We start from the raw sequence: 26,133 nt of genomic DNA on the forward strand, positions 1-26,133 counted from the left end.
TCCCTTCAGCTATCTCCCTCATCCCTCCATCCTTCTGGAACCACAGCGCCTTCCCCCAGTTGTGTACCATGAGGCATGCATCTGCCATACTCTATGACTATCTGCACATCTAGCAATGACAGAAGGCTACTTGTATACCCAGTAAAGAATGGAATATGAGGCACATGTGGCACACTGACAAAGTAAAACTAAGATGTAGTTATAACCTATTGCACAGAGCAGCTGCACAGATGGTTGTATGAAATTTTAACATGCTGCCTCTGTAAGAAGCTTCTACCATCTCGGAATTTACCATATCTTGTCACCTATTGCAACTCTTTTCCCCTAAACAAATGTGGTGTGATTATGATCCAAGATACAGAGAAGATTTTAAGAGTGCAACTTCTATCTTATCAGTAAACACAATGCTAGAGAAATAAAAAGAAGTGGGCAATACAAATTAAATACGAATATTCAACTAAGCCAAGCTCATTATTCATAGAGCAAAAAGTGAATATGCAAAAATAGCGAAACAGAGAGGACTAGATTATTCCACAGTAGCAACTGCCATTAAAATCTACCAGTGACTGCGAAATTTCTATGAAAAACACATTGTGCTTAGCCATACTTCCCTGACTCCTAAAGAACTCCTAAGAGCATTACAACTTAAACCTATTATTAATTTAGAACATAGAAAGTGTACTAAAAAGTTACTTGAACATTAAAACACTTCTGCACGTTTTGTAAACTGCTAATAATTAGATTCTACATACCTCCAGTGACATATCAGCAGTGACCTCCATCAGCGAGGACCAGTTTTTAAGGATGCCTGAAAACACAGATTCTACTAACAACAAAGGGACAGTACGATGTCCCAGGCCACATTCCAAGGTGATTTGGACTGATTTCACTACAACGTCTAATTTCTCTTGTTTCAGAACATGTTCACGGTCCTTAAAAGTTTCTGTTGCTTCTGTGGCTACATCAACACCCAAAAACCAAGCACTGCACTCATCTACAGGCTTCACTTGCCACAAATTCTCAGAAACTTCAGTTGTTCCTCTAGAATCCTCCTCTGTTGTTTTGGGGTTTATGCCAGTCATAATGGTCATCACAGTATTCAGAATTATTGGCGAGATCTTGAATAAAGAATAAAAAAAATCCTATATAACTCAATTTTAAAACTGATTAACATACAAAATAAATGATAAATGAAAATTACAATTAACTTTTGGGTTCTTCATACAGGTACACAGAGGCCTTTATAAGAGATGCAACTTAAATTCTAAGATAAAGAAACCGAATCCATTCATGGATTCTCTTCTTCTCCTTTCCTACAAAGTTTCCCAATTCCTCCCTCACAATCCCACAGGCTCAAGAACAAAATTCTCAGGTTGGAATTTCATTTTTACTGATATGTGGTACTCCCATAACAGCAGTCAATGCCAACCTTTTTCCCACTACATTGTAAAATGCGCATTTATTTTTAAGATCTTTGAGGTGTTCAAAACAGCATGCTTGCAGAGTTACGTACACCACCTTTTCAACTAGTAGTACATCTGTCAAAAGCTTCATGTTTTAGGAACAATGTACTATTGCTTACAGTTTACAACTTACCATTGACCACCTCTTCAGATCACAAATGCAGTTTTGTGAAGTTTTTATAGGAGAATTAGCTAATTACATTCAGAAAGACCTTTACTATACACACAATTATTAGTTTACCTATTAAGAACAAGGGAGTTCCCATTGTATATCGTTCTGGAAACCACATTAGCAGCCTTAGATGTACACGCACTTGTGCGCATACTCCTGCTTATAAGCCTCCCTGAAGAGAAAAATAGTGGTGGTGGCAGCAGGGGGAAGGGTTGTTGCATAAATCTGGAAGAAACTGGTAGCAGGATTCCTAGTATCTGAAGTATTGAAATTAGTCCTTTTTTGCCAAGAGACTGCCGAATTCAGGAACACGTAATGAGTTTTTCCAACACAGATCAGCTGTAAAAAGGATAAATGCCTATTTCTGGAATAAACTAATGGTGAAAATGGAAATTTTAAATAGCAATATGTAAAGTTTAAAAAATCCCAATCTACAGCTCGAGAAACACACCTATTATTCCAAAGACAACTTTAATAGTCTTACCTTTATAGTAAGTTCTTCTATTGTCACTACCACAGTTTGTAACCCTGAGACATGCATCATATTTTCCATGACCAAAGAACATGGCCGTAACACCTGAGTGAAAAACATCATTTGATTACTAAGGTAACTCCAGCAATCTAACCTTTTCAAACAGTCTGGCACTTTTTAATCCCATAGGCCAAAGGGGACGCTGATCCCACAAAATAATACGTTTCAGAGTCACAGCATTCTTTCCGTAGTGTTAGTGTGCCTCATTCCAACATTCAAATTTGCACAAGAGCAATTTTGTACTAGAAGGTTAAAAGTTAGTGAAATAAAAACTTTTGAAATCAGCCTTAAAAACCAGACAAAACAAAAACCCAACACACAGACAGACTACTCACAGAATCACAGAGTGGTAGGGGTTGGAAGGGACCTCTGTGGGTCATCTAGTCCAACCCCCCTGCCGAAGCAGGGACACCTACAGCAGGCTGCACAGGACCTTGTCCAGGCAGGTCTTGAATATCTCCAGAGAAGGAGACTCCACAACCTCCCTGGGCAGCCTGTTCCACAGTGCTCCGTCACCCTCAGAGGGAAGAAGTTCTTCCTCATGTTCAGACGGAACTTCCTGTGCTTCAGTTTGTGCCCACTGCCTCTTGTCCTGTCGCTGGGCACCACTGAAAAGACTTTGGCCCCATCCTCCTGACACCCACCCTGCAGATATTTATAAGCATTTATAAGGTCCCCTCGCAGCCTTCTCTTCTTCAGGCTGAACAAGCCCAGCACCTTCAGCCTCTCCTCGTAGGAGAGATGCTCCAGTCCCCTCACCGTCCTTGTAGCCCTCCGCTGGGCTCTCTCCAGCAGCTCCTCATCTTTCTTGAATTGGGGAGCCCAGAACTGGACACAGTACTCCAGATGAGGCCTCACCAGGGCAGTGTAGAGGGGAAGGAGAACCTCCCTCGACCTGCTGGCCACACTCTTCTTGATGCACCCCAGGATTCCATTGGCTTTCTTGGCAGCCAGGGCACACTGCTGGCTCATGGTCAACCTGTCATCCACCAGCACTCCCAGGCCCCTCTCCACAGAGCTGCTCTCCAGCAGGTCTGCCCCAAGCCTGTACTGGTGCACAGGGTTGTTCCTCCCCAGGTGCAGGACCCTGCATTTGCCCCTGATGAACTTCATCAGGTTCCCCTCTGCCCAACTTTCCAGCCTGTCCAGGTCACGCTGAATGGCAGCACAGCCTTCTGGTGTGTCCCCCACATCTCCCAGTTTGGTGTCGTCAGCAAACTTGCTGATGGTACATTCCAACTCTTCATCCAGGTCGTTGATGAAGTTAAACAAGACTGGGCCCAGTACTGACCCCTGGGGCACACCACTAGTTACCGGCCTCCAACTAGACTCAGCACCGCTGATGACAACCCTCTGAGTTCTGCCATTCAGCCAGTTCTCAATGCACCTCAAAATGGTATAGTCAAAAAAACCGTGAATCCTTAAAAAACCCAAATGCATCAGGGAAGATTCCATATGCGAGATGAACCACAGAGACCACCTTTGGGGCTCAATGCTCCCTGCCAGGAATGAGCAGATGAAGTTCCAGACAACATCCTGATCAGCATACTCTACTGCAACGAGTCGCAGGCGGTCAACTGCAGAGAGGTATTCTCAGTCTTCAAAACCCCTCACGCAATTTCTTCACTAAAACTTTTAGTATAATTTACAAATGCACTATACAAGTTGTAGATAGAGGACTATGTGATGAAGTCTTGCACCTGCTGATGAAAGCTTCACCTTTAAAAGGCATACCACAGACGCACAGTCCCTTCCCATCTTCATAATAATCAATTATTATTATTATTAGAAAACTACGTTTTCTGAGTGGTATGGGTATGCCAACTAATGGACATGACTGCCAACAATTCTCATTACTCTCTTCATTATGAAAAACAAGTATTCTTACCGTAGTAACACCCTTGTCTTGTTTTTCTTTGAGAAAGGCACAGGCCAACACTTTGAAGTCCTTCACTTGAGCAGTCATCCTTTGTGCAAGCTTTCCAGATGTCAGCGAGAAGTCACATTGGAAGGAAACTTTTAAGGCAGGGGCATTAGCATTGGTCAAATTAGCAACAAATACAATTTCTGGATCCATGATAACAGCTTTTACTGTCATATTTGGCCGTACAGATATTTCTGTGAAAATAAGTTTTAAAAGCCCTTTAAATATAAAAGGTTTGAAAGCATTATTGTGTACATAATACCTAAACCATGCATAAAAATCGGTACACAATTTCAGAAATACAAATTTAACAAATAATGTCTCAATTTTTACAGTAACACTTTCCTGAAACCGAGCATCACACAGTGTCTAGAACCAGCAGCAAACTGGTCAGAAGTTTTGTTTTGAAGAAACTGTTTGTTTCAATATTGTAAAAAGACTGTATCAGCTCTATATGCTGTAGTCAACCTAAGCACTGGCTTTACAAAGCCAAGTTGGAAACAGTCATCTTCCAGCTCAACAACTACAGTAACTAACTTTCTCAGGGTGAAGATATAGTAATTGAAACCGAACTAGCAATACATAATTTCTCGTTTGAATATCCACTCACTCTCCAAACAGAAGGAGAGAATCATATTATATTTATCTCAGTTAAAAGCAAGACTCTCTACCCTAGTGATGGATCAAGTCACTCCTGTTCTCAGTGACAGGCAGTGTAGTGGTGTGCGAGCCTCCTGCACGCTAGGACTCGCTATATGGGTTACTCGCACCTAAGGCTTTTTGGAAATATCGTAATGTCACACTTCTGCAATGGAACAGGTGCCAAGCTGCGGCTTGGTGTGCTACAGGAAAAGCAAAGAAAGCCAGGCATCACTGGTTGCAGGCAGCAACACACTTGGGTAGTCCCAAGTAACCCCTGCAAGTGCCATTTTTCTGGAGCATGTACCACCCCTCACTCATCACAGGACCTGTGCAATCTCCAACTAGTGAGGAGCAGAGGAAGCGAACTGCTGACACCACTAGCACAATTCATAAAAGCTAAGGCTCACTCCTAGCATTCTGCCAAGTTCCCCAAAAGAAAGGAAAGGCTGTTGGGAACCAGCCACACAACACAACCCACAGATTAGGCTTGACCACAACTCAGGCAAGCCTAGCAATCACTTAAAAACAAACAAAAAAACCCTCAGAAGTGGTCTTTCTTGCCCTTGTTTCATCATGCTTTACCTTCTGTCTTCAACCACACAGACGAAAGCTGTCCATCAAAAACTTAAGTCTTCCATAACTGAACTGAAATAGTAACCTCCACTTTCAAAATACACAGAAGAAAGGGTAAGATATTCTTGGCCACATGCCTTAAAACTCTTTTTAAAGAGTAAGGTGTTCCTTTTACTTCCTTAACCACTATCTACATGGCGCTTTTACCGTAAGTATGCTTCCTTTGCGATATTACATGGGTAAAAATCCTGTTTAGAACAAATGATTTCCAATATTTACCTCAGCTGGAGAGCACAACTCCACTATTTAACACAGCAGTTTTAGAACTACTAAACACTAATCTATGGTATCAGTGGCAAATTTACACATTATGAAGAATAAACTAATTTCCTAAGTCTAAGAGACAGCATCTTGAAAACTTTTGGATTATTATTTCCAGTTTGAAGCCTGCAAAGGAGGGGAGCAGGGCATGGAAATCAGTTTTACAGACCTGTTTCTGGCTTGGATTTCCCAGAAGCAACATGTTTTAATTGCAGCTGTGCAGATCTTTCAGTCGAGGATGCCGGCATTGAGTTAATAAAAAAATCTGCTACAGTCAACAAAAACTCCATACTGGCACATATGTACAACTTGTCAAGGACAGCAATGACTTCAGTTCCATTTTCATTCTGCTTGTAGCTTACATCTATCATAGAACTGTCATTTGTGTCATCTTTCTTGTCTATCATTCTGAAAAACAAGTTTAATAAGAAATATTTCAAACACGTACCTAGAAGAATGAGGATGCGTAAGTAGAGTCATTTTTTCTCCTCATACCATTTATAAATACAAATTACAACATAAGCAATCAGTGTTTCCTCCAGAAATAAGAGAACATAGATTTCTCTAACGAAAGAGTAATTTCAATTAAAAATTTGGATACTACAGTTCTGGAACTACGTATGCAGCATGTAAACATCAGACTAAAGTTTCTGTGCATGGAACTCTCTAGCTGAGGCTGGCTGCTCTCTACTCATCTGTTCGACACTGTTTACCGTAGTGCTTCAGCCTCCCAGGTATTCTTTTTGTTTTGGATAACCTGAGAAATCAACATACAAAAGAAGAAACTTGCTTAATATTAATAAAATTACATCATTCATTGCTTTTGTGCACAGTATGACAGGCAACAAATTACAGCCCCACAAATTTTTATCAATCCCACGTGAACACAGAACAAGCAAGAAGTCTTCCTCACAAGCAGCATGGAGTTTTTTTCCTTTCTGATGCAGTCAAACCTACCTTGCAGTCACATTCTGAATTCCTTCTCTGAGATCATCCAGGGTACATGCCTTGAGTTTAACGTCAATATCCATTGAGCCATCTGAAAATATCTTCCCCGATGATGCCATGAGATGCAGTCGGAGTTCACCAAGGCATAATTTGTCACTATGCAGCGAAAGCAGAGATTTCTGCATAGTGAGAAATGGTAGGACTAGTTAGCACAGAACAAAGTAGCAAGCACATTCCCCTTTGCTGGTAGCCATGTGTGTTTTGATCCATGAATTGAAGGATCCGATTAGCCTGTTGCTGTCACCAGTCCTCCAATCATACGAATTAGTCCAAGAAACTCACTGAGAACACAGAAGAAACAAGCTGTGTTGTAGTAAAGCTGTTTCTTCACCACATTTCTAGCAGTTTTTCAGAATGCGTGACCAAAGGATAATCCATCTGAACTGTGAATCTCCTACCAGGGACTCCTCCACTCCCATCACACTAACTCATTTACAACCAGGACCTCAGCAACAAGCAGAAAGGATACAAAGAAGAAATTTAAATAAAATCCCATTACAGAGTGTTTCTTCCCCACGATACTCATTTCACCAGAATTTTTTAAAATTATACACCCTCATACAAAAAACATAATCAGTAAAGCAAGCATCTTCACATCTGGACAAAGCATACTAAGTCCTAAAAACAAAGCAACATTGCACATCTTTCTCTTCTGTTTTCAGCACAGGAAGGATGTTCATTATTGCTCCCACTCAGGGATATGTAAGAGGGAAGTGCAGGTCATGTACACCTTGGATCTGCTTACTCACTATAAAGGCACCATGCGTAGAACTAGCATCATCTAGGCTAGCAATTCCTGCTTTTCAAATTCATTTTTATTTCGGTTAACCGGAATCAAGGCTTGAATGACCAAATCAAATGGTGGATGGTTTTGGTTGGTTGGTTTATTATTTCTGTAGTGTGATTTTTAGAAATGCACTTACATCCTTCAAATTAAGGGCATTCTCTGTCCATAAAACCTCAAAGTTCCAGAATAAATTGCATAAGCTTAATAATGCAAGTATTACAAAACCAACACAACTGACAGAACTCTTTGTTTTACTATCCTGAGTTCTGTCCACGTGAGAAGCCTAAGTTCCCCACCACATCCATATGGTAAAAGCTTTGTCACAAACCTGATGCATATCACTAGTGTAGAGAGTTACTGAAAGTGACTCAAAATTAAAGTCAAATTTAAGCGCTGTATAACATTCCGCAGAAGACTCAACTGTAGGAACATTTTTTTGTCCAAAAGCAAGAACAGGACCTGTCAGTGAAAAGAAAATATTTTTATATTTCTTTAGAACATTTGGGCTTCGGGGTGGTTTTCTGGGTTTGGGATGGGTTTTTTTGTTGGGGTTTGTATTGCTTTTGTTTGGGTTTTTTTAAATTAAGATCCGAAAGTCATAAAAAGAGGAAACCTCTATAATCAGGAAGACTACTTGGAACAATTTGCATTTTTATTTACTCAGTATCACTTTGTTCTTTTCAATGTACACTAAAATTACCTAGCATGGAGTGGTTAAGAACATTAAAAAAAAGCTGTCATAAGTTTACTGCAGTTCTTCGTTTGTTTTAATGAATAACTACCGGAAGTGCCAAGACTGCTCAAGGAGTTTGCACTACTCTTCCATCCAGGCTCTTCTCATAGTACAGCAATTCAACTATTGGTTAAACAGTAATTTTTTGACATTGAGAGTGTGAAGTCTTGGACAAAAAAAGCTATTGGCGAAGTGCTAAAAATACTTCATCCAGAGACATATGCCATTTACATTAATATATTATTTAAATACTAATTATATCCTTGATTGTTATAATTCTGCATTAACATTCTGGGGTGTTTGGTTTGGCTTTTTTCTTTTGTAAACCACCTGCAACTTATAAGAGTCATTCATATAGACTGAAGAATACCATCCTATAAAAGATGAATTGCAAAAAATACGCTACAAAATCTTTTGGCCATCAACAACTCACACTCCAACATTTTTGGTGTGTGTATACATTCTTATTTATAACTTTTCATGTACACATGTGACTATCAAGAAAAACAATTTATATACACACATTGAAGTGCTTCAGATAAATACGAAGTCTGAATTTGCAAGCAGTCCTCTGTCTAAACATCATCAACTTATGAATTAAACATACCTTCATAGAAATCGGATTCACTTGGAACTTTCCATTTTTTAAGCATCTGCATATCTTCAATGTGCTCTTGCACAGTATTTGGCTGGAAAGAAGCCCCTCCAAGGTTTTCAAGTAAAATTTTCATGACAACAGTTAGATCATCTTCACTGAGTGCAATCTGTAAAGTGATACAACCACAACTTCATTTTTGGTGACAGTATTTCTTTCCAACACAGAACCCTATCTTTATCAAGAGTATGCAAATGTTGAGGAAAGACAACATGCTGCTTCCACCATAAACAAGCTGTCTAGTCAAAATGATCTTGGCCAAAACATCGTAAATCATTTGCACATTTTTCCTAAATTATCATTTGTTATTTGTTATGAACACAAGTTACAACAAGAATTAACACTCTGCATGATAAACACTTGCTAGTCTCCTGAAGGTTCTTTGTCTGCTAAAAATAGAAGTAATTAATGATCATAAGCACTTCTTAACAATTCAGTAATCCAGAAACATAATCAGATAACATTAAAGCCAAGATTTACATTTGTACAAAAAAGCAACTGTCATTCAGCAGGGCTTTAAAGAGTTAACGAATATAAATCCAATTATAACATAACATGACTGTGAAAAAAAATAAGCAGTAATAAGTGACAAAATGCAGTCACTTAACCCATAATACATAGTGTTAGAATAATTTTTTATGTTTATTTTTTTTTACTGGCAGTCTTACAATATTTTTTCCCTCTTTGCTTTACCAGTGCTCCATTTGGCCATAGCAAAGATACAGGAATGAAACAGGGCTCATGAACAACTAAAAGGCCCCTCCAGTTTGTTTTTACCCACTTATGTCCATATGGTCAATGCAGGAAAAGAGAAAGTAAAACCCTCCCTCTGCAAAGATATAAACCATAGTTTTCAACTGCTGTATATTAGAGATCCACATCCACACTTTTAATTTCTAATTCTAAATGCTCAAATAACCTGAATATTACAGATTAAACAATTTAAAATTTTAAATCTAGATTTTAAATGCTAACTCCACAGTTAACCTCAATAACTTCACTGGCTGTTGAGTCCGAAGAGAGCTCCAATGGATCCCCAGGAAAATAAAACCAGGTTTTATTCCGTTTGTATGCAGCTACACCAAAACTATTCCTTACACAATATAAAAGCTCTAACAGATCTATAAACTGGACACTCAAGCTGTAAGTCTTGTAACATTTTGTAAAGAATAGAAATTGCAACAAGTTTACAAGCTCCTTAACTAGGCTGAGTACTATTCTGAGAATATATGTAACTTTTGATGTAGCTCTGATTTGCCATGATATTACCTGCATTGGTTTTAGGTCTCCTTTGATACTAATTGTTGGGGTTTTACGATACCAAGCTGCTGCTAAATTTCTCTGGACCAATAAAGTCAAACTCACAGGACGCAGAATTTCAGAATCTGGCTGAGAATCTGTGGATATAATGCACCTACAAAAGACAGTGGAAGCAGCAGAGAAAAAATATTCAGTAGACATAGAAGCCCAAACAATACCATACTAATGTAGCAGAACTATGGGTCTACTTATTTTTAAATTAATAATAAGTGCTTACATGCACTAATGCCCAGATAAGCACTTAAGATGAACTCAGTTACTGTCCTATCGCTCCTTTCTTTGCAAGAAGTTTTAGAGATTGTTGATATGTGTCCCTACCTAAAAGCACTTCTAAACTTAGTTGGGGGGAGGGGGGAGGCTTTGTTTGGTTTTAGTATGTTTTCATTGCCCATCATCTTCAAATTGTAGAACAACACTGCATATTGAACATGGACCCCTTTTCTTTACAAACACTTTTCAACTCAGAAGATGACTCCGTGTATACCTTGACAATTTCAAATGAGTTAGCTGCACATCCATGTTGTCAATGACTGGAGGAAGAGAAGATTCATCTGAAGACACCAGCTTGAATTCATTCTGAACTCTGATTAAGCCAAGATCAGCTACCAAAGCATTATATGAAATTGAAGATTCAGGAACAACTATAACTGGAGCTTTCAAGTTGACATCCATTAAGAGGCGGAAGCTCTTTTTAGCAAAGTCTTTCATGCTGGAAGCAGCCATTTCAGCTGCCTGGACAGTGACTGCAGTCAGGGCTTCTTGTGCTGCTTGGAAATTATTTAGGAAGTTCTGTTGATAGGTAGTGAAAAAAAGTAAGAGTTCTGTGAGAGCAAATAAGCCTCGCAAAAAAGTCAAGCCCCAGGTAAAATGCAAATTTAGGAAAAGTATAACCATGGCAGAAATAAGAAACTTCTAATTCAACCATGCAAGTTTCAAAAGAGAAAAAAAGTTAAAATCATGCACAAGCTAAGACACTGCTTACCTATTTGATTTTTAAGATATTATTAAAAGCTTTCAACTCAACTCATTACTTGTTTTGTCATCCTTCTCCGTACTTGTCATTCTTCTACAAAGCAGTGCAACTTAAGTGACACTTCTTGAGAAAAACAGTTCTGCATGCTTGGACACCAGCTCACACAAGGTACAGGTCACAAAGAGCTGATTACATTTTTATTGAAAAACTTTCATGTCAAGAAAAGAACTGAAACTAATGCCTTACCAAGAGAGACATAAAGAATTTATGTAGGTAAATTATTTGGATGCAGCCCACTTTCAGCGACATTTTACCATCCATCCTGGACATATCAGCATAGGCCTCCCCTGCAGTAGCATCTGGATAAAGTGACATGTGAAATCTAAAGACTTCATCTCCCATGATGGAGACAGCCTAGAAGATTAAGTCCACATAGTTAGCACTCCCAGGCAGTCACCTGTGACAAAATTATTGCTTAAGTTATCAAACAACAAAAATTTCCACAAAAAGATCAGCTGCAGCTTAGCAGCAATACTTGGGACACATGCATGCTAGGCACAAAAGGAAACTGAATCAGCTGGGTTATGTCTCTTCTCGCTTGATTAGCTATAGCACATTTTATATTTAACCCATGCTACTCAGAATTAAACACATCAATGCAAACATGATTAAAAATAATTAAATACTGAATGGAAGCATGTCTTGCTTCTCTGAGTTAAAGGAAATTAACCAACGAAATTTTGCCTAATATTTGGTACATTACATCCTACTTCTTACAACACAGCAAATCAACCACACTGCTGGCATTAAATAACTTAAACAAATAGGTCTTTTGTTTGTTTACAATCTACACAACACATCACCTTTTTATGGATTGTTTTTGGATCAACATTTGTAATTACAATGTTCTCAAGTCTGGAAAAGACTTTAATCTTTTTCGTTTTCATAGCCACAGATGCATCCATTCCTGGTTTGAGACAAAAGGAATCAGACAGCAATTCGTTGAAGTGCATTTAAGTGAACATTTTTTAAAAAAGAAACATTACTTATTACTGACTATAAAGAATAAGCATAGCTTCGAACCCAGCATTCTACTATGTAACAACCAATGCTAAGCCCAAGACAGAAGTCGTGACCTTACTACATACAACAAATCTGTCAACTTAAATTGACTCTCAGACTAGAGTAAAAATTCCCAATGCTGTCTAGGGTGTAGCTATTAAAAAACAGAAGCTTGTGTTATTTATAACATAGTGCCTTTATTTCTTTTAATTTTACTCCACTTCTAAATTAATTGCCTTCTTTCCCCAAGTCAAATATTTTCTTCCCTCACAGGCATTTTGGCTATTAAATTACTTAACGGTAACAATATCATACAATCAAAAAGTATTCAAACGTATGCTAGAGATATCTACACTAGCCTATACACACTAGCCTTTCAGAAGTGAATGAATGGAGGGGAATAACATTTCTTGCAACGACCAACTAATCTACTACTTAAATAAAAACCCCTTACCTTGTATTCTAATGTCCGCAATTCTACAAGTCTGATCACACACTGTAATACTGAACGCATTTAGCTTTGCGGTGAGTTTTAATTCACAGATATCATCACTGGCTGCATTACTAGACACTGGATAGAGAACACAAGAGACATAGGAGAACTTCACTACAAGTCATTTTTTTAAACCAAATGTTAGATTATTTGCTTTGTACTTTTACGAACTATTCAAAAAGCAACATGCAGTTATTGCCTAAAAGTTAACTGCTAACTATCAGGCAAGACATGAACTAAGTCTTGTACTAACACAGTTGTTTTCTGGCACAAGAACAGTCACCAACTAACACAGGCAAACAGCAATCAAGCGTATGTTTTTTCTCCTCATTAATATCTAGTTTTCACACAACAGTATCTCACATGAGAAACGTGCCTTTCCATATACAGTACCAAAGTCAATTTAGCCATATTAGCTGAAAAAACTTCCTGCAACAAAATTGAAGGTTCCTGCAGAACACCAAATGTAACAGCCAGCCACTGTAAACTCAGTCCCAGCAGATTTAGGATTAGAAAACCCTGATTTTACCAAACACCACCACAAACACAAGAATCAACCACACAGGACCTGATGAAACGTTCTTAAGGAGCTTCCATACAAGAACTCATACTATTTCAAGGATACCGATTATTAAAATAAGCATAACACCCTTCAGTTCAGAACTTCTCTTTGCTGCCCCAGGGCTCAATAATGTTTATTTTCAGCAATATAAGGACTCTTTAGAGCCTTCAGACTGGCAAGCAACAAAGTTGTGACACTGCTCACTGCATCATCATTTATTTGACTTTTTTATTATAAAAGTCAGACCACTACCTAGGAAGAAGTTATACTGAATAAGGACAATTCGGAAAATGAAGCAACAGCAAAAATATCTGGCTTTTTAAAAATATTAGATTATTTTCTCCTCACATACAGTTACGCATGCCTTGTTTTTCCACCAAATATACTGCAATGCTGTCACCTGAAATGGTATCCTTTGAAACCAAAGGCTGGATGCTGTTAAGCAACAGAAGCTTTCTAATGCCTCATTACCTGGTCTACGAGTACTTCCTTTTTCTTGTTCTTTTATTTGAGGCTTGTGGTCTGAGGCTTTCTCAGTACTGGGAAGACCACTTGATGGAACACTGAATGTGAGAAAACTCATTATGGAAAGCAGAGCCTCTGTGTGAAGTACTATATCCAAACACGAAAAGATGACCTGCAATGATGTCAAGGAGACAAAGTAAAATTGTTATTTCGTAGCAGCTCACTGCATAACAACTCAGAGTTACTGTAATGGAAAAAAGTGTCTTGCTCATTTTCCCAAGTATCTTGCCGTTCTATCTCCATCCCCTTAACACCACACAAGCTCCAAAACAGATGAGAGAGCTATGGAAGGGAAGCTTAAAACAGCTACAGAGGAACTGTGGTGGTCTAATAATTGACGCTTTGTGTCATTATGCTTTCTCAGTAAGCTCTTCGTTCTGCTGCATTTCGTTGTGGACTATTGAGCACTGCTGACATCTGCAGAAGGATGTCTATAGAGATATTTTAGTAGGTATGACACAACAAAACAACAAGATTAAAAATCTGCAATCAGAACAGAAAGTACGCAAACAGCAACTACTGTAGCCAATACTACTTAGTGAAACCTAGCATCAGCTAGCCAAGTGTTCCTAACCCAAAGCAACTCCTGGTAAACGCCAGCCTTACTGATGCATTAAGGGCTACCAGCTTCCTTGACTCTGCAGTAGTCCAGCCGCTTCCAATACCACCTATGGCTGTCGAGAAGCAAGCTCCACCCACCACCACTACTGTAAAGGAAATATTTTGAAAGCAAAATGACCTGCGTACTTCAGAAGTCACTGAAGCCATGGATAACAACATAGGAATAGTTGCTCTTGGGAGAAGCAAAAAAAGGACTGATTGAACAGAAGACCTCTGAGAATGCTTGTTTGACGTTTCACCTCACACCTCAACTTCACTGTTACGAACTTTCAAGCCATGAAACACAAGGCCTTCGTTTCAGATGCTGCTAAGAGTATCGCTTCAGAAACAAAACACATCCTACAGGCCTCAGTTAAAAATATGTCCTTATAAACTATAGCTAGCTAAAAACGTACAGCTTCTAGTTAAAAAAACTAATACACTAACTACTTCTGTAAAAAAACCCCAAACTTTTTTCTTCATGGATTTCTCTCTGAAGTAGTTAAACATAAAGCAGTAGGCTTTAATGATGAGAAAATCAGGGGTTTGGTTACTGGCTTGGGTTGTTTTCTTTTCAACGAGAAGAGAAAAAGTGGGCAACTAACAAGTTCACACAGCTGTTACTGTCAAGAAACTTAAAAAACCTAAATGCATCCAGTACTTACATTGATGTTTTGCTTTGTGCTTCTGTAAGTAGTAACAAAGCCTGGTCCATCAGCATCAGCCTAAAGGAAGAAAACAAAGGCCGAGCACAGAGTCAGTCCCTACTGATTTAACCAAAGCCACAAACTGAATTAATTGAATTTGTGCCCCCCCAGGACTATTCCCATTGCAAAAGAACAAAGGAAAGTGATAAAACCTGAAGAAACAAGTTCTCTAAGTTAAGCACACAATATAAGGCAACCAGAACGGGTACTCACAATGCTCTGTTCAGTGACACTGTACAGCACGTGTTTTGTGAAAGTTCAACTGGCCAGCTGCAAAAATTTCTCTTACTTAGGATCTATTTAAATTGGATCAATGTATGCTTAGTACTTTGTCAGAACAAATTAACTTGGTTTTCTCTATAAAAATTATGTCATTATAGATCAGAGTACAAGTAGCCCACTGGTTCTACAACCTATCAGATTCACAAGTATTCGTGTAGTTTTTGAAGGGTGGGGATTTGTTTTTTTAAATAAAAGCTCAAGAACTCTAGTAACCAACATATCACTCCTCAAATGCTAGTTTTGCCACCTGTAGAGAGCCACCTATCACTTCTGTAGGCAAAGACTGTCTCATCTATTAAGTTTCACACAGGTACTAATCTGCACTGTTTACAGAGAAGAAATTATACAAACATTTGGCTTCACCAGTGGTTTCAGTTGTGTTGACTTATGAAGCAATTGAGAGTGAAACAAAATGGTAAGTTGAAAAATAGGTATTTGGGAGAAGATCTAGTAAAGTTTTACATACAAATCCTACAGGTTTTAAAACAAGATAAAAAAATATCTAACACAGGCCAAGTATGGAAGCTTTATTCTATTCCCCATTTAATCTTAGTTAAAAGGCACTGAAACCTTAATGTATTCCATTTTCAGAAGATGTTCATCTGTCTCATTTGAAGAATCAATAATGCAGAGAGGATCTCCTTTTGAGTCTGCAAATAAAGAAATAAAATGTAAAATATTTCCACTCACGAGCTTTGCTCCACCTATGGAATGCCTCCATGATAATTCTCAGTTATATACTAATTATATACTATTCTTGCTGAAATAGTGCAGGTTAACATCTCTCTTCACTGAGAAGCTGTAGAATAAGAATTACCTATTGAAACGTTGTATTTGCTTTTTTTTTTTTAATTAAACTAATCAAACTTAACTTCTCTTTGTCCTGAAAGAAGATTCAAAATTGGAAAGTCATTTGCATTCCTAGAATTAGTTTGGCGTTCCTATCTTTAGGTTTTTATACTCCAAATCATACTTTTCTACTTTGAACACACAGCTATGTGAGTTACTACTTCAATATTACTTTGAATTGTTACCTGAGCAATCAAGCAAGCATGCTGGATTTCCAGTGCTGTGAGAACTGGTCAAAGCCCAGATTCAGAAGCTCATCAAAACACTCTGAACAGACAGAATACTTCTCAGGAATGACCACTCCCACTTAAAGTAGATGACTAACTCAAATTAACTCAAGCTATCTCTAGCAACAGGAGTAAAACTTGCTATCTTTTTTCTGCTAATTATTATTATGTTTGACAGGCTGTCCTCTTGCTACAAAATCTGAGTGCACACAGTATACTGGCTGCATATCTGTTTTCTAGAAGACTTACCATTTATTTCAATGCATCTCATAACAATTTTTTTCAGATATGCTGCTGCGGTCAATTCATGATTTCTAATTTTTGTTTCGGTTCCAAGCTGTAGCACAGTCAGAATATGTAACGGATATCTCTCCTTCTGAACCTGCTTCATTAAGGTTATTACAACCTCGAATACAGAAAGGGAAATAGTTCACTATTTCAGTAAAGCTGTCCAGATATTATGGCATGCAGTTCTAACTGGGCATTATCTCCTCAGGTAAGCTTCAAAAGTAGTAATAACATAGACCTTTGGCCTTCTTACAATACCTGTTTGTTAAAGATTTTTCTCCCCTTCCCCTTCTGTTCCTCTTGGCCAAGCAACCAATCACTTCTTAACTCCAGCAACAACAAAACAAAAATCCCAAATCTACTAGAGTTTAGTTTTGTTGGGCTAGCAATGTATCCTTACCTTGTCAAGCTATTGTTTAGTTTTGTCATCAGACACTACACAGTGCTACCTACAGAGTCTGAATACGGAAAAAACAGTTGCTACAAACCACATTGGTCTGGAAGGAAGGGCAGCAGAGAAAAGATAGCAACATGAATCCATCTTTGAATATCTGATGCTATGCAAATAATAATTACAGACACATCTTCATTTACAGAAGATTTTAATCATTACACTGATTAGAAAGTTGAAAATGAGACAAAAACTTGTGTTTCTAAATGTAGCTGAAAAATCAAGTAGAAGAACTAGATAATAGTTATTGACGAAAAATGTTAATTTCAATGCAATTATTTCATGAGGCAACTATCTTCCATTCTTGGGAACGAAAAAATAGTGCCTCAACCTAACAATTAACCACACAAGAAATTTAAAGAATTCAAGCTTGTCAATACTATGTCCGCATCATTATGTGGCATACTCTTTGTACACTAACAAATTAGCATTAATCACCCAATATACACAGTCCACAGAATGTGGACACTACCTTCGTAAAAATTTCCATGGGAAACCTGGATAAAATTGTATTAAACAAGACAGATTTGTTCATAAGACATATTAAATAAGACAACATGGAGCACTACAGGCTAGTCTGTAACATGCCTCAGTCCTAACATTAAAACACTTCTTCACAGTCTAGATGGCAAATCTGAAAGTTACCAGCTGCCAGAGATACTAGTGATACAGGTTGGATAACTACGTGCTCTTTGTTGACAAGTACCTCATCAGTCAATTGCAACTGTAATTCTGCAAAAACTGAGAAAACCTAAAACCTGGAATGGTATCCACTTGCTACCTGTCTACACTTCAGCTGCAGAACAAATATTTCTAATGCCCTTAAAACGAAATTTTCTTATATGATTTCATATCACTCACACATATGTTTCCCTGGTGGCTGGGGATTGGAGGAAGTTTCTAGTCTTTGAATGAAATCCTTACTCAGCAACAGAATAGTCTGGGATTTGAAGGTGGTTTTTTTCCTGTCTAAAAAAATAGGAACCCAGATTTTGTATTGGACAAAAACATCCACAGAGATTTAGCAAAACAAAAACTACACACCAAAAAAAAACCACCCCAAAAAATCCTGACAGTTACTTAAAGTAACCTGCGTACCTAAGCCATTTCGCCTGACTCTTGAAAAAAGGCCATGCTGAGCTCTTCACATCTAAGTATCACAGATATCTTCAGATAAAAAACATGCTTGGATGGTTTCTCATGCATAGGTATCTTTGTTAATTGATGTTATGCATTTTCCCAGTACTTCACCTACAACCTCACCTTCAGAGTTAGTATCTTTAAGGGAAAAAAACCCCTCTAGCTTAAGTATTTCAGCTGGTTTTTTACTAAGAAAATCATACGCAGCGTTATGAAGGATTAAGGCTAGATGAATGCAGCACATCTAAAAGAAGTCTGGTTTTCCCTGTTAGATATATGGTGTATGTTAAATATTCTATAAATACAATCTCACATGAAATAGACAAAAGAAAATAGCTAGAGAAACAGCTGAAGAATCTGGGTTCTGGGGTTCTTACTGCTTGTTTTCTTTTTGTTGCTGTGTACCCTCTTCTTTAAACAGTTAAAATGGACTTTATAGCCCACCACTTCTAAGAAACAGGCTTGAGTACTGGATTCAGTAACAATAATTTTTACAAATGGATATATACCTCTTTGATTACAAAATTAAGTAGCATATTGATTACATCTTCGTTTAATGTTCTTTTCCTCTTTCCAGGCAGCACTCCTTCTGCAGCATTCTTATCCTGCACCAAAAGTGATTTCTCCATTTCTTCGGTTTTATCTGAGGCATTCAATAAACTGGTTAACTTTTGAAATTTCCACGATTTGTTTAGCTCAAGAAACATATTCAAATATCTTATTCATTTAGATGGCTTACATTCACCTAAGATAAGCTAGCAACAGTTCCACAAGCAAAGCCTTTAACCTCAGAGCAGGCAAAGGAAACAGAAATGTGTTCAGGCAACAACATGTCTCTGACACCTCAATACCTTGCTAGTTCCGTGACAGTTTAGCTAACATGATTACCAAATTTTGTCTTATAATGTTTCCACTTTTTTGAAGTATTCAAGTATGAACACTGTCCTTGCAAAATTAAAAAGAGAACAATCTATCACTTACACATCATACTTTCAGATCTAAGCTTGCTTTCCAAATAAACGCTTTTCACTATTTCTGAAAGCTAACACACTTAATATTCATGACAAACAAATTCCATCTCTGACCTTCCTTTTGCAGTCCTGATTTTGCATGAGTCTGTTTCTCTTCTGCTTCACCAAGGTTTTCTGTCAACACTTTGAGAAAGACATTCAAATCCTCTTGACTTAACACAACCTACAAAATTGCAAATCACAGTTCTCAAGAAAAACACATTGTTCTTTAAACTTACCACTAGCTAGCAAAGCAGAACAACATTTTCTGTCAAGAGCAGCACTTATTTACAGGTGTTTTGTCACCAGCATGAGAGACTCACTCAGAGAACTGGTCACAAAAACATTTTATTTAAGTTGGTTCTGTCCTATGGCAGGGAATAAACAAGACTCCTTGACATCCCTTTCTCTCTTCTTTCTCTCAGTTCAATAAAACATACACAGCAGTTTGGGTGTTATATGTGAAACTTTCAAACTTCTACACTCACACACTTAGGTTAAACCCTCTTGACAACCCTGAAACCCACTCCATAGGTACTAAAAATTTGCAGCCTGTCACACCTTTTTGTCCAGAAATAACATAAAAATTAGTCTTACATTAAGTATTATCACGAGCTTCTCACCACCTTCTTTTCACAAGACTTACGTTCATTGTATCCAGATAACCTGCAATCTCCAATACTGGCAATTTGTGAAACCAAGCTGCAGATAGATTCCGTTTCACAGACAGGCTTAAATTAATAGGGTGAAGTATCTGAATGTCTGCATGTGACAAACCCATCTCCACAGTGGTCCTTAAAACAAAGGGTGAAAAAAAAAAACAAAACACACCAGGGGGAAGTTAGAAGTTAAGTCATATGTTACATATTCAAAGTAACATCTTAAAATCTCAAATGTAGTATCTCTTTCAGCTTAAATGGCTTCCTAAGCAGAAGAGTATCTTCCTTAACTACTAATTTATTTGCCCTTAATATAACAGGCTAGTATTTTACAACCAAATATTTGACACTGTCACCAACCATGGTTTCTAAGCAAGTAGACTAATATCCTGTAAAGTATTAATATTACCAGTTAGCTAAGGCATTACTTAGTAAAGTGCACTTTACCTAGACAGTTTCAGCTTTGTCAGCTGCACATCCATTTTGTCAATAACTGGAGGGAGTGAACTGTCTTCTGGCGACACCAAGCTAAACTGGTTCTGAACCTTAAGCAAGCCAAGATCTATTACTATAGCATTGGGGGAAACTGAAGACTGAGGAATGACTATGACGGGTGCTTTCAAGTGAATGTCCATTGCAAGTCGAAAACTCCTTTGAGCCAGGTCTTTTACACTGGTAGCAGCCTTTTCTGCAGCTTGGACTGTAGCAGCACTCAGTGCCTTCTTCGCTGTCTGAAAGTTGTTCAAGAAAGTCTAGAATAAGCCATAGAAGAGAAAGGAGAAATGTCTGTAAGAAGATTTTTAACGTAAATTACTCTCACATTTCACAACTTCAACCACAGCTAACATCAACTGCCACTTCTGCTGACCTCTGTGTTAAACCTTCCTTGGGAAAGACAACTCAGTGCCTCCTGTCATGACCTCTATTAGAGGGTCAAAAAATGTACTAACCAGTACAATCATCTCTACTTTTTCTTTCTTCAGTATCTACAAGATTCCTTTACCTCATTAGCTTTTGGGGACACACACTATTTTTAGAGCCCCTCTTTGCCCCCAGTGAATACTAATTTCTACTAAAGCCAGTACCAAATGACAGAAAGCCCACTAGTGCTTTATTGAAAAAGCCAACATTAAGATACTTCACAAAGGTACCAATATTTATGGCAATTAATTTTCAGTCCTCATAGCATCTAACCTTGCAGAAAGTTTTGCTTACAATGTTAGCTCAGATATGTTTGCAATGAACTCAGGTTTTTGCCAGAGTGGAGGGCAGGGAACACAAAACCCCCAAAATCCCTTAACAGCACCAAGCTTTTCTATGTTTCCCAAGCAGAGGATGGGAAGTGACCCACTTGCACTGTGTCAGCTTTTTGAAACTCAAACCAGTTAAAGCCTACTTATCAAAGTTTTTTAATTCCACACATGAAAAATTAAGCCTATCCTTTCTATTTCAGAAACTAAGTTACCACTTGTACCGAGGACACAGACAAGGAAGACTAATCTCAAAACGCAGCAGAAACATGCAAAGGAAAAAAAGACTTACCAGAAGAGACATGAGAAATTTGTGAAGGTAGACTATCTGAATACAGCCTACTTTCAAAGATACGGTACCATCCACTTTTGACATGTCAGTGTAGGCTTCTCCCTCAGTAGCATATGGCTCTAAAGTCAGATTGAAACTGAAAACTTCATCTCCTACTATAGACACAGCCTAGAAAGAGAGAAACAGTACCTACCAGCCATCAGCAGCTTCTAAAAACGTACTTAACACAACGAACGAAATATATTGTCAACCTATCAGATGTCAAGTTAGATTTCCACCCCCCACCCCCCCCAAATCTTTTTGGACATCCATTCTTCCAGTATGAAAACCGCACTTTACCATGTATCTTATTTTAAAAGAGGTTTTCACTACAAATCAAATATTTTTAAAACAGTGGAATAAGAACGTGTATTACGTTTCACTTTTACACACACAGAACTAACCAAGAATCAAGTAAAAATTTAAACGTGTAGTTGTGTACTTTTTTATGCAGGGTCCTTGAGTCAACATCTGTGACAACTATGTCTTTAAGTCGGGCAAAGAATACAGTGTGACTTGGCTGCAGGAGAAGGGATGAGTCAAGACCTGTAAAGTGAAAAGAGTGAAACAGTACTATTGAACAATAGAAGTAATACTGATTTTCAGGGTGGGGACACACAACACCAGGAGGGAAAGTGAGAAAATTACATAAATTATACATTGCAAACAATTATTTTGTTAATAGTTTGCTAGATTCATCAAAAAATTCCAAAAAACCCACAAAAAATACCTAAACACACTTGATTCTCTCCTCTGCTTCCAAACAAAGTCAGTTACCACATCCCTTGCTGAAGGGACTGTAAATAAAAGAGCTCCATTCAGTCCAAGGCATTTTAGTCTCCCTGTATCCAAACCAGAATATTTAGAACTACATTCCCCAACTACCATAACTTCTCCCAAATCAAAAAACAAAAATCAGGTTCTTCCAGAGGTCCCTTCCAACCCCTACCATTCTGTGATTCATACTAATAGAGCACTATTAGGATGGTAGCTATAGCCTAACTTGGGACATGAAATTTCCCTTCTCTCTTTTTCACACAGAATTACTGATAGCTCACCCCCACACCCCGAGGGGTAAAAAAGAATCAAGAAAACAATCCAAAACAAGCAACCCAAACAAACCTAAGAGTTCAAAACCAATGAAAACAATTTTAAAGTGTTTTATCCTAGATAATTCAGGTACACCAGAAAAATATCTGGAGCTTAGTACAACATGAAAGCCACCCATAACCAAACTCCTTCAAAACATGAACCTAATTATCTGAAGAATAAGATATCATGCTTTTCTAGCTGGACCCCAAAATATTATGACAAACTAGAAGACTGACTTTGGAAACAATACCACAAGTCATGTTTACACAGAGAACAATAAAAAAATATGTCAGGTGCTGAAAATTTACACCTTAAATATCTTCTAGTCCAATTATTAGCAGAAACTAAACTATTAGATCAGTTACTACTAACAAAGAATTTAATACCTTGTATCTTGATCTCTGCGATGTTCTTTTTTTCATCACAAATATTTAAACAGAAGGTATCCAGCTTGGCAAAAAGCTTGAAATCAAAGACATCCTTATCCTTGGAAGGTCTAACCACTAGAAGTGAGAAAGGAGGGATTTTCAAGGTACATATAATTAATATTTTCACTTAAACTCCTGAGAGTATTTGAGGATTGTTTCAGCCTACAGGGTTTTTTTGGCATTCAGATGACTTAATTTTGTTTCGTATAGTTTCATTCATCACCACTTTCATGATTAAGTCTGTAACATCCCATCTTAGAGCAACAAGCCTTCCTCTGAAAGCAACTCTACTGATAAGAGTAAAACATGTCAGTACTTGCCTGTAATTCTATGTCTGATACTACTCCTATCTAGTGATGAGTCTCTATGGGAACAATTTTACTTTTTTTAAAAAGAAGGGTAATTGCTGGGTTAAAGGGAAATAAATTGCACGGTATATTTACTTTTAACATTAAGTCAATAACTCAAAAAACAACTCACAAACACAGCAGTGTTTTTCTCAGGTTATCTAATATTTCCTATTCCAAGATCCTAATGTAGGAAGTTTTCTCTTAAACTTCAAGCTTCTAACAAATGGCAAACCTCAGAAGCCTATTTCAGGCAGCCAACACACAGGTTTTATGAAAGCAAGTGTTACGGCTGGGCAGAATAAGGTAAAGTCACGTACAAGTATCAAAAATAATCTATGGGGAAAGACCAGAAGCTATCAGACCTCACTGATGGTCTGCACCTTCGCTAACCAAGAGTAGCAAAGTGTTAATCCAAGAGCTCAAATGTTCACCAGCTTTGTTAAACTGCACACAGCAACAGCTTCTTTTTCGGCCTGCACATTCAAACCCAGGCCATTTAAAATTATAAGTGATTCTGAACATTCTTCACTAGACATCTCATTTTCAGCTCACCTGATGCTTCAGTTTTGCACTTGGTATTAAAGAGAGCACAACTGCTCCCCTCTGTGACTATTATGACATAAATTAATTTTTTGTTTCAGTGCTACAGGAACAGCAAGAGTTAATGCCATCCAAGGACTCAACCACATAGCATAATCAAAGTACTATTTATCTGCTTTGTTTCACCATGAACACTAAGATCACACTGGTGTTTGAGTCCTCTACGCTTGCAGAAATCTCAATTTACTCAAATCCAAATCTATTTGTGAATGAATGCAATGAAACACAAGAACAGAAAGCTCACCTGAAGATGTCATTTATGATCATAATCATTGTTTCATTTATTGTTTTTTGAAATCAGTTCTCCAGACTGCTGAGCCAGTCACGTGAGCTTTGACCTTCACCCCACACTACCAAGCTAATGAGGTCTCTCTGGATTTGATCCTTTTGCCAGCACACAACGCATCCTTTCAGAACCATTATTTTGACAAACACAACTGTACCTTTCTTCAAACTAGTGTCATCTTCTTGCTTTTCTTCTTTAGTTGGTGTGTCTTCACTGCTTCCATCGCCTGATGGACTAACAGCTGTTAGAAAACTGACAGCAGATATAAGGGCCTCTGTATGCAGTAGAAGGTTCAATGATGAAAAAGCTACCTGTTGCAAACACAAGATGCCAAATGACAAAAAAGTAACCTACAAATTTAAAGCTTGGACTCAATGGAATATAACTATTTCTTAGAAACACAAAAGCTGCATGTGTTACTAGGAACAGATCATAAAGGAAAAAAGCTTTCTGTAAAGCAGAAAAGTGGTGAGCTTAGAAAACAAGAAAACCTAACAACCACCCGACACGTGTAACTGTTAACCTATAACCTCCTCAGTGCAAGCAACCTATAACCTCCTCAGTACAAGCAGAGTGATACAAAATCAATTTAGAAGCATTAAATGAGCGAAAAACTTATTGTGGAAAACTGCATTAAATAAGTTGAAAACTTAAAAGACCTGCAGTAAAGCCGTCTAACCTAAACCAGGATTCAGTCTTACCAAGCAATGTGCTCTGCCAAACACAGACCCATTCCTGCATGCTCCTGCCGTAACACAGGACTACATGAATGGATAACTGACAGGTGGCTGCCATGCAGACACTCAGTATACAGGTATTTCTCAACAAACCCACTAAGGGAGTCCAAAAGATAAAAAAGTGCACGCCATGCAGTTTAGTAAAAGTTATCCACTTGAATGAGCTTGCAATTGGAGCAAACACAATTCCTCCAGACACAGAAGTCCCACTGAAGAGCTGCAAGGCAACACCTGACGATGTACAGAATGTTGAGTTCTCTTAATATCAGCACTACCCCATAGTGTGAAGTCAGTCATCCCGGTGTATATATCCACCTCAGCAGCACTGGAGTAGTAGAACTCTCATTCCCTGCTGTGGCTTCAGGAACCTTTTCTTGGCAAAAAGATTCCATTTGAAATTCGTGATCTCATACGCGTGGGAAGATGCATTCTTACGTCATTTTGAATTTTATCCACATTCGCTAGCTAGACAGTTTTTCATCATAGTTAAGAAACAGACTAACATATTGCTCTTATATTAAGCTGTATAAGAATTTCCAAGTATGTTTTAACTCTTTATATTTCCCTGCTGCAAGTGGAGGGCAAAAGGAAAGCCAAAAAACCCTTATTGATTCCTCCCTTCTAAGCAAGCAAACTAGAAGAAAATGAGCAATAAAATGTGGAAGCACTCACTTGAATCATATGTTCAGTATTGTCAAAAGTTGTCTGAAAGAGTGGCCCATTTCTGTCGGCCTGAAAATAATGATTCACAAGAAGGTTACTGTGCTCTTCAGAAGACACAAAACAATCCAGTAGCTCTGAAGAGTAGGCTTAAGACTTTATAAAACATAAAAGTGTTCCAAAAATAAATCTTTTAAATTTTGTGTATACCTTGATATACTCCACCTTCAGAAGGTCTAAACCAGGTTTATCTGAGGAACTAATTAGATGAATGGGTGCCTTTTTACCTGTAACAGACCACATGAAACACACAAGAATTTGGCTAACTTCTGTTCTTTCAGAGAACCAAAGAATTTGTGCCTTGAAAGACAGGGATTACCTTCCAATATCGTTTGTTAAAACACACTGCACAACCAAATATGAATCAATGGTTTCTCCTTG

The 26,133-nt window shown here is 38.0% G+C and overlaps 1 protein-coding gene across 3 annotated transcripts in view; it reads right to left on the minus strand.

The window, feature by feature from the left end:
- VPS13C (vacuolar protein sorting 13 homolog C) overlaps window positions 1–26,133 on the minus strand; it is a 101,345-nt gene that overhangs the window by 38,976 nt on the left and 36,236 nt on the right. For all 3 annotated transcript variants that reach the window (XM_075432016.1, XM_075432015.1, XM_075432017.1), the window contains 26 exons: window positions 25,903–25,979; window positions 25,705–25,764; window positions 24,453–24,606; window positions 23,018–23,134; window positions 21,982–22,085; window positions 21,501–21,668; window positions 20,406–20,710; window positions 19,946–20,093; window positions 19,375–19,483; window positions 18,799–18,932; window positions 16,660–16,816; window positions 15,905–15,984; window positions 15,011–15,070; window positions 13,692–13,857; window positions 12,620–12,736; window positions 11,967–12,070; window positions 11,350–11,517; window positions 10,615–10,919; window positions 10,080–10,224; window positions 8,763–8,919; window positions 7,751–7,881; window positions 6,585–6,754; window positions 5,797–6,035; window positions 4,056–4,285; window positions 2,120–2,212; window positions 753–1,118 (listed from right to left, as the gene is read on the minus strand). In XM_075432016.1, coding sequence (XP_075288131.1) covers window positions 753–1,118; window positions 2,120–2,212; window positions 4,056–4,285; window positions 5,797–6,035; window positions 6,585–6,754; window positions 7,751–7,881; window positions 8,763–8,919; window positions 10,080–10,224; window positions 10,615–10,919; window positions 11,350–11,517; window positions 11,967–12,070; window positions 12,620–12,736; window positions 13,692–13,857; window positions 15,011–15,070; window positions 15,905–15,984; window positions 16,660–16,816; window positions 18,799–18,932; window positions 19,375–19,483; window positions 19,946–20,093; window positions 20,406–20,710; window positions 21,501–21,668; window positions 21,982–22,085; window positions 23,018–23,134; window positions 24,453–24,606; window positions 25,705–25,764; window positions 25,903–25,979 — 4,064 coding nt within the window. The remainder of the gene's footprint in view (window positions 1–752; window positions 1,119–2,119; window positions 2,213–4,055; window positions 4,286–5,796; window positions 6,036–6,584; window positions 6,755–7,750; window positions 7,882–8,762; window positions 8,920–10,079; window positions 10,225–10,614; window positions 10,920–11,349; window positions 11,518–11,966; window positions 12,071–12,619; window positions 12,737–13,691; window positions 13,858–15,010; window positions 15,071–15,904; window positions 15,985–16,659; window positions 16,817–18,798; window positions 18,933–19,374; window positions 19,484–19,945; window positions 20,094–20,405; window positions 20,711–21,500; window positions 21,669–21,981; window positions 22,086–23,017; window positions 23,135–24,452; window positions 24,607–25,704; window positions 25,765–25,902; window positions 25,980–26,133) is intronic.

Source organism: Opisthocomus hoazin, chromosome 10, assembly GCF_030867145.1.
Source record: "Opisthocomus hoazin isolate bOpiHoa1 chromosome 10, bOpiHoa1.hap1, whole genome shotgun sequence".
Taxonomy (NCBI): Eukaryota; Metazoa; Chordata; class Aves; order Opisthocomiformes; family Opisthocomidae; genus Opisthocomus; species Opisthocomus hoazin.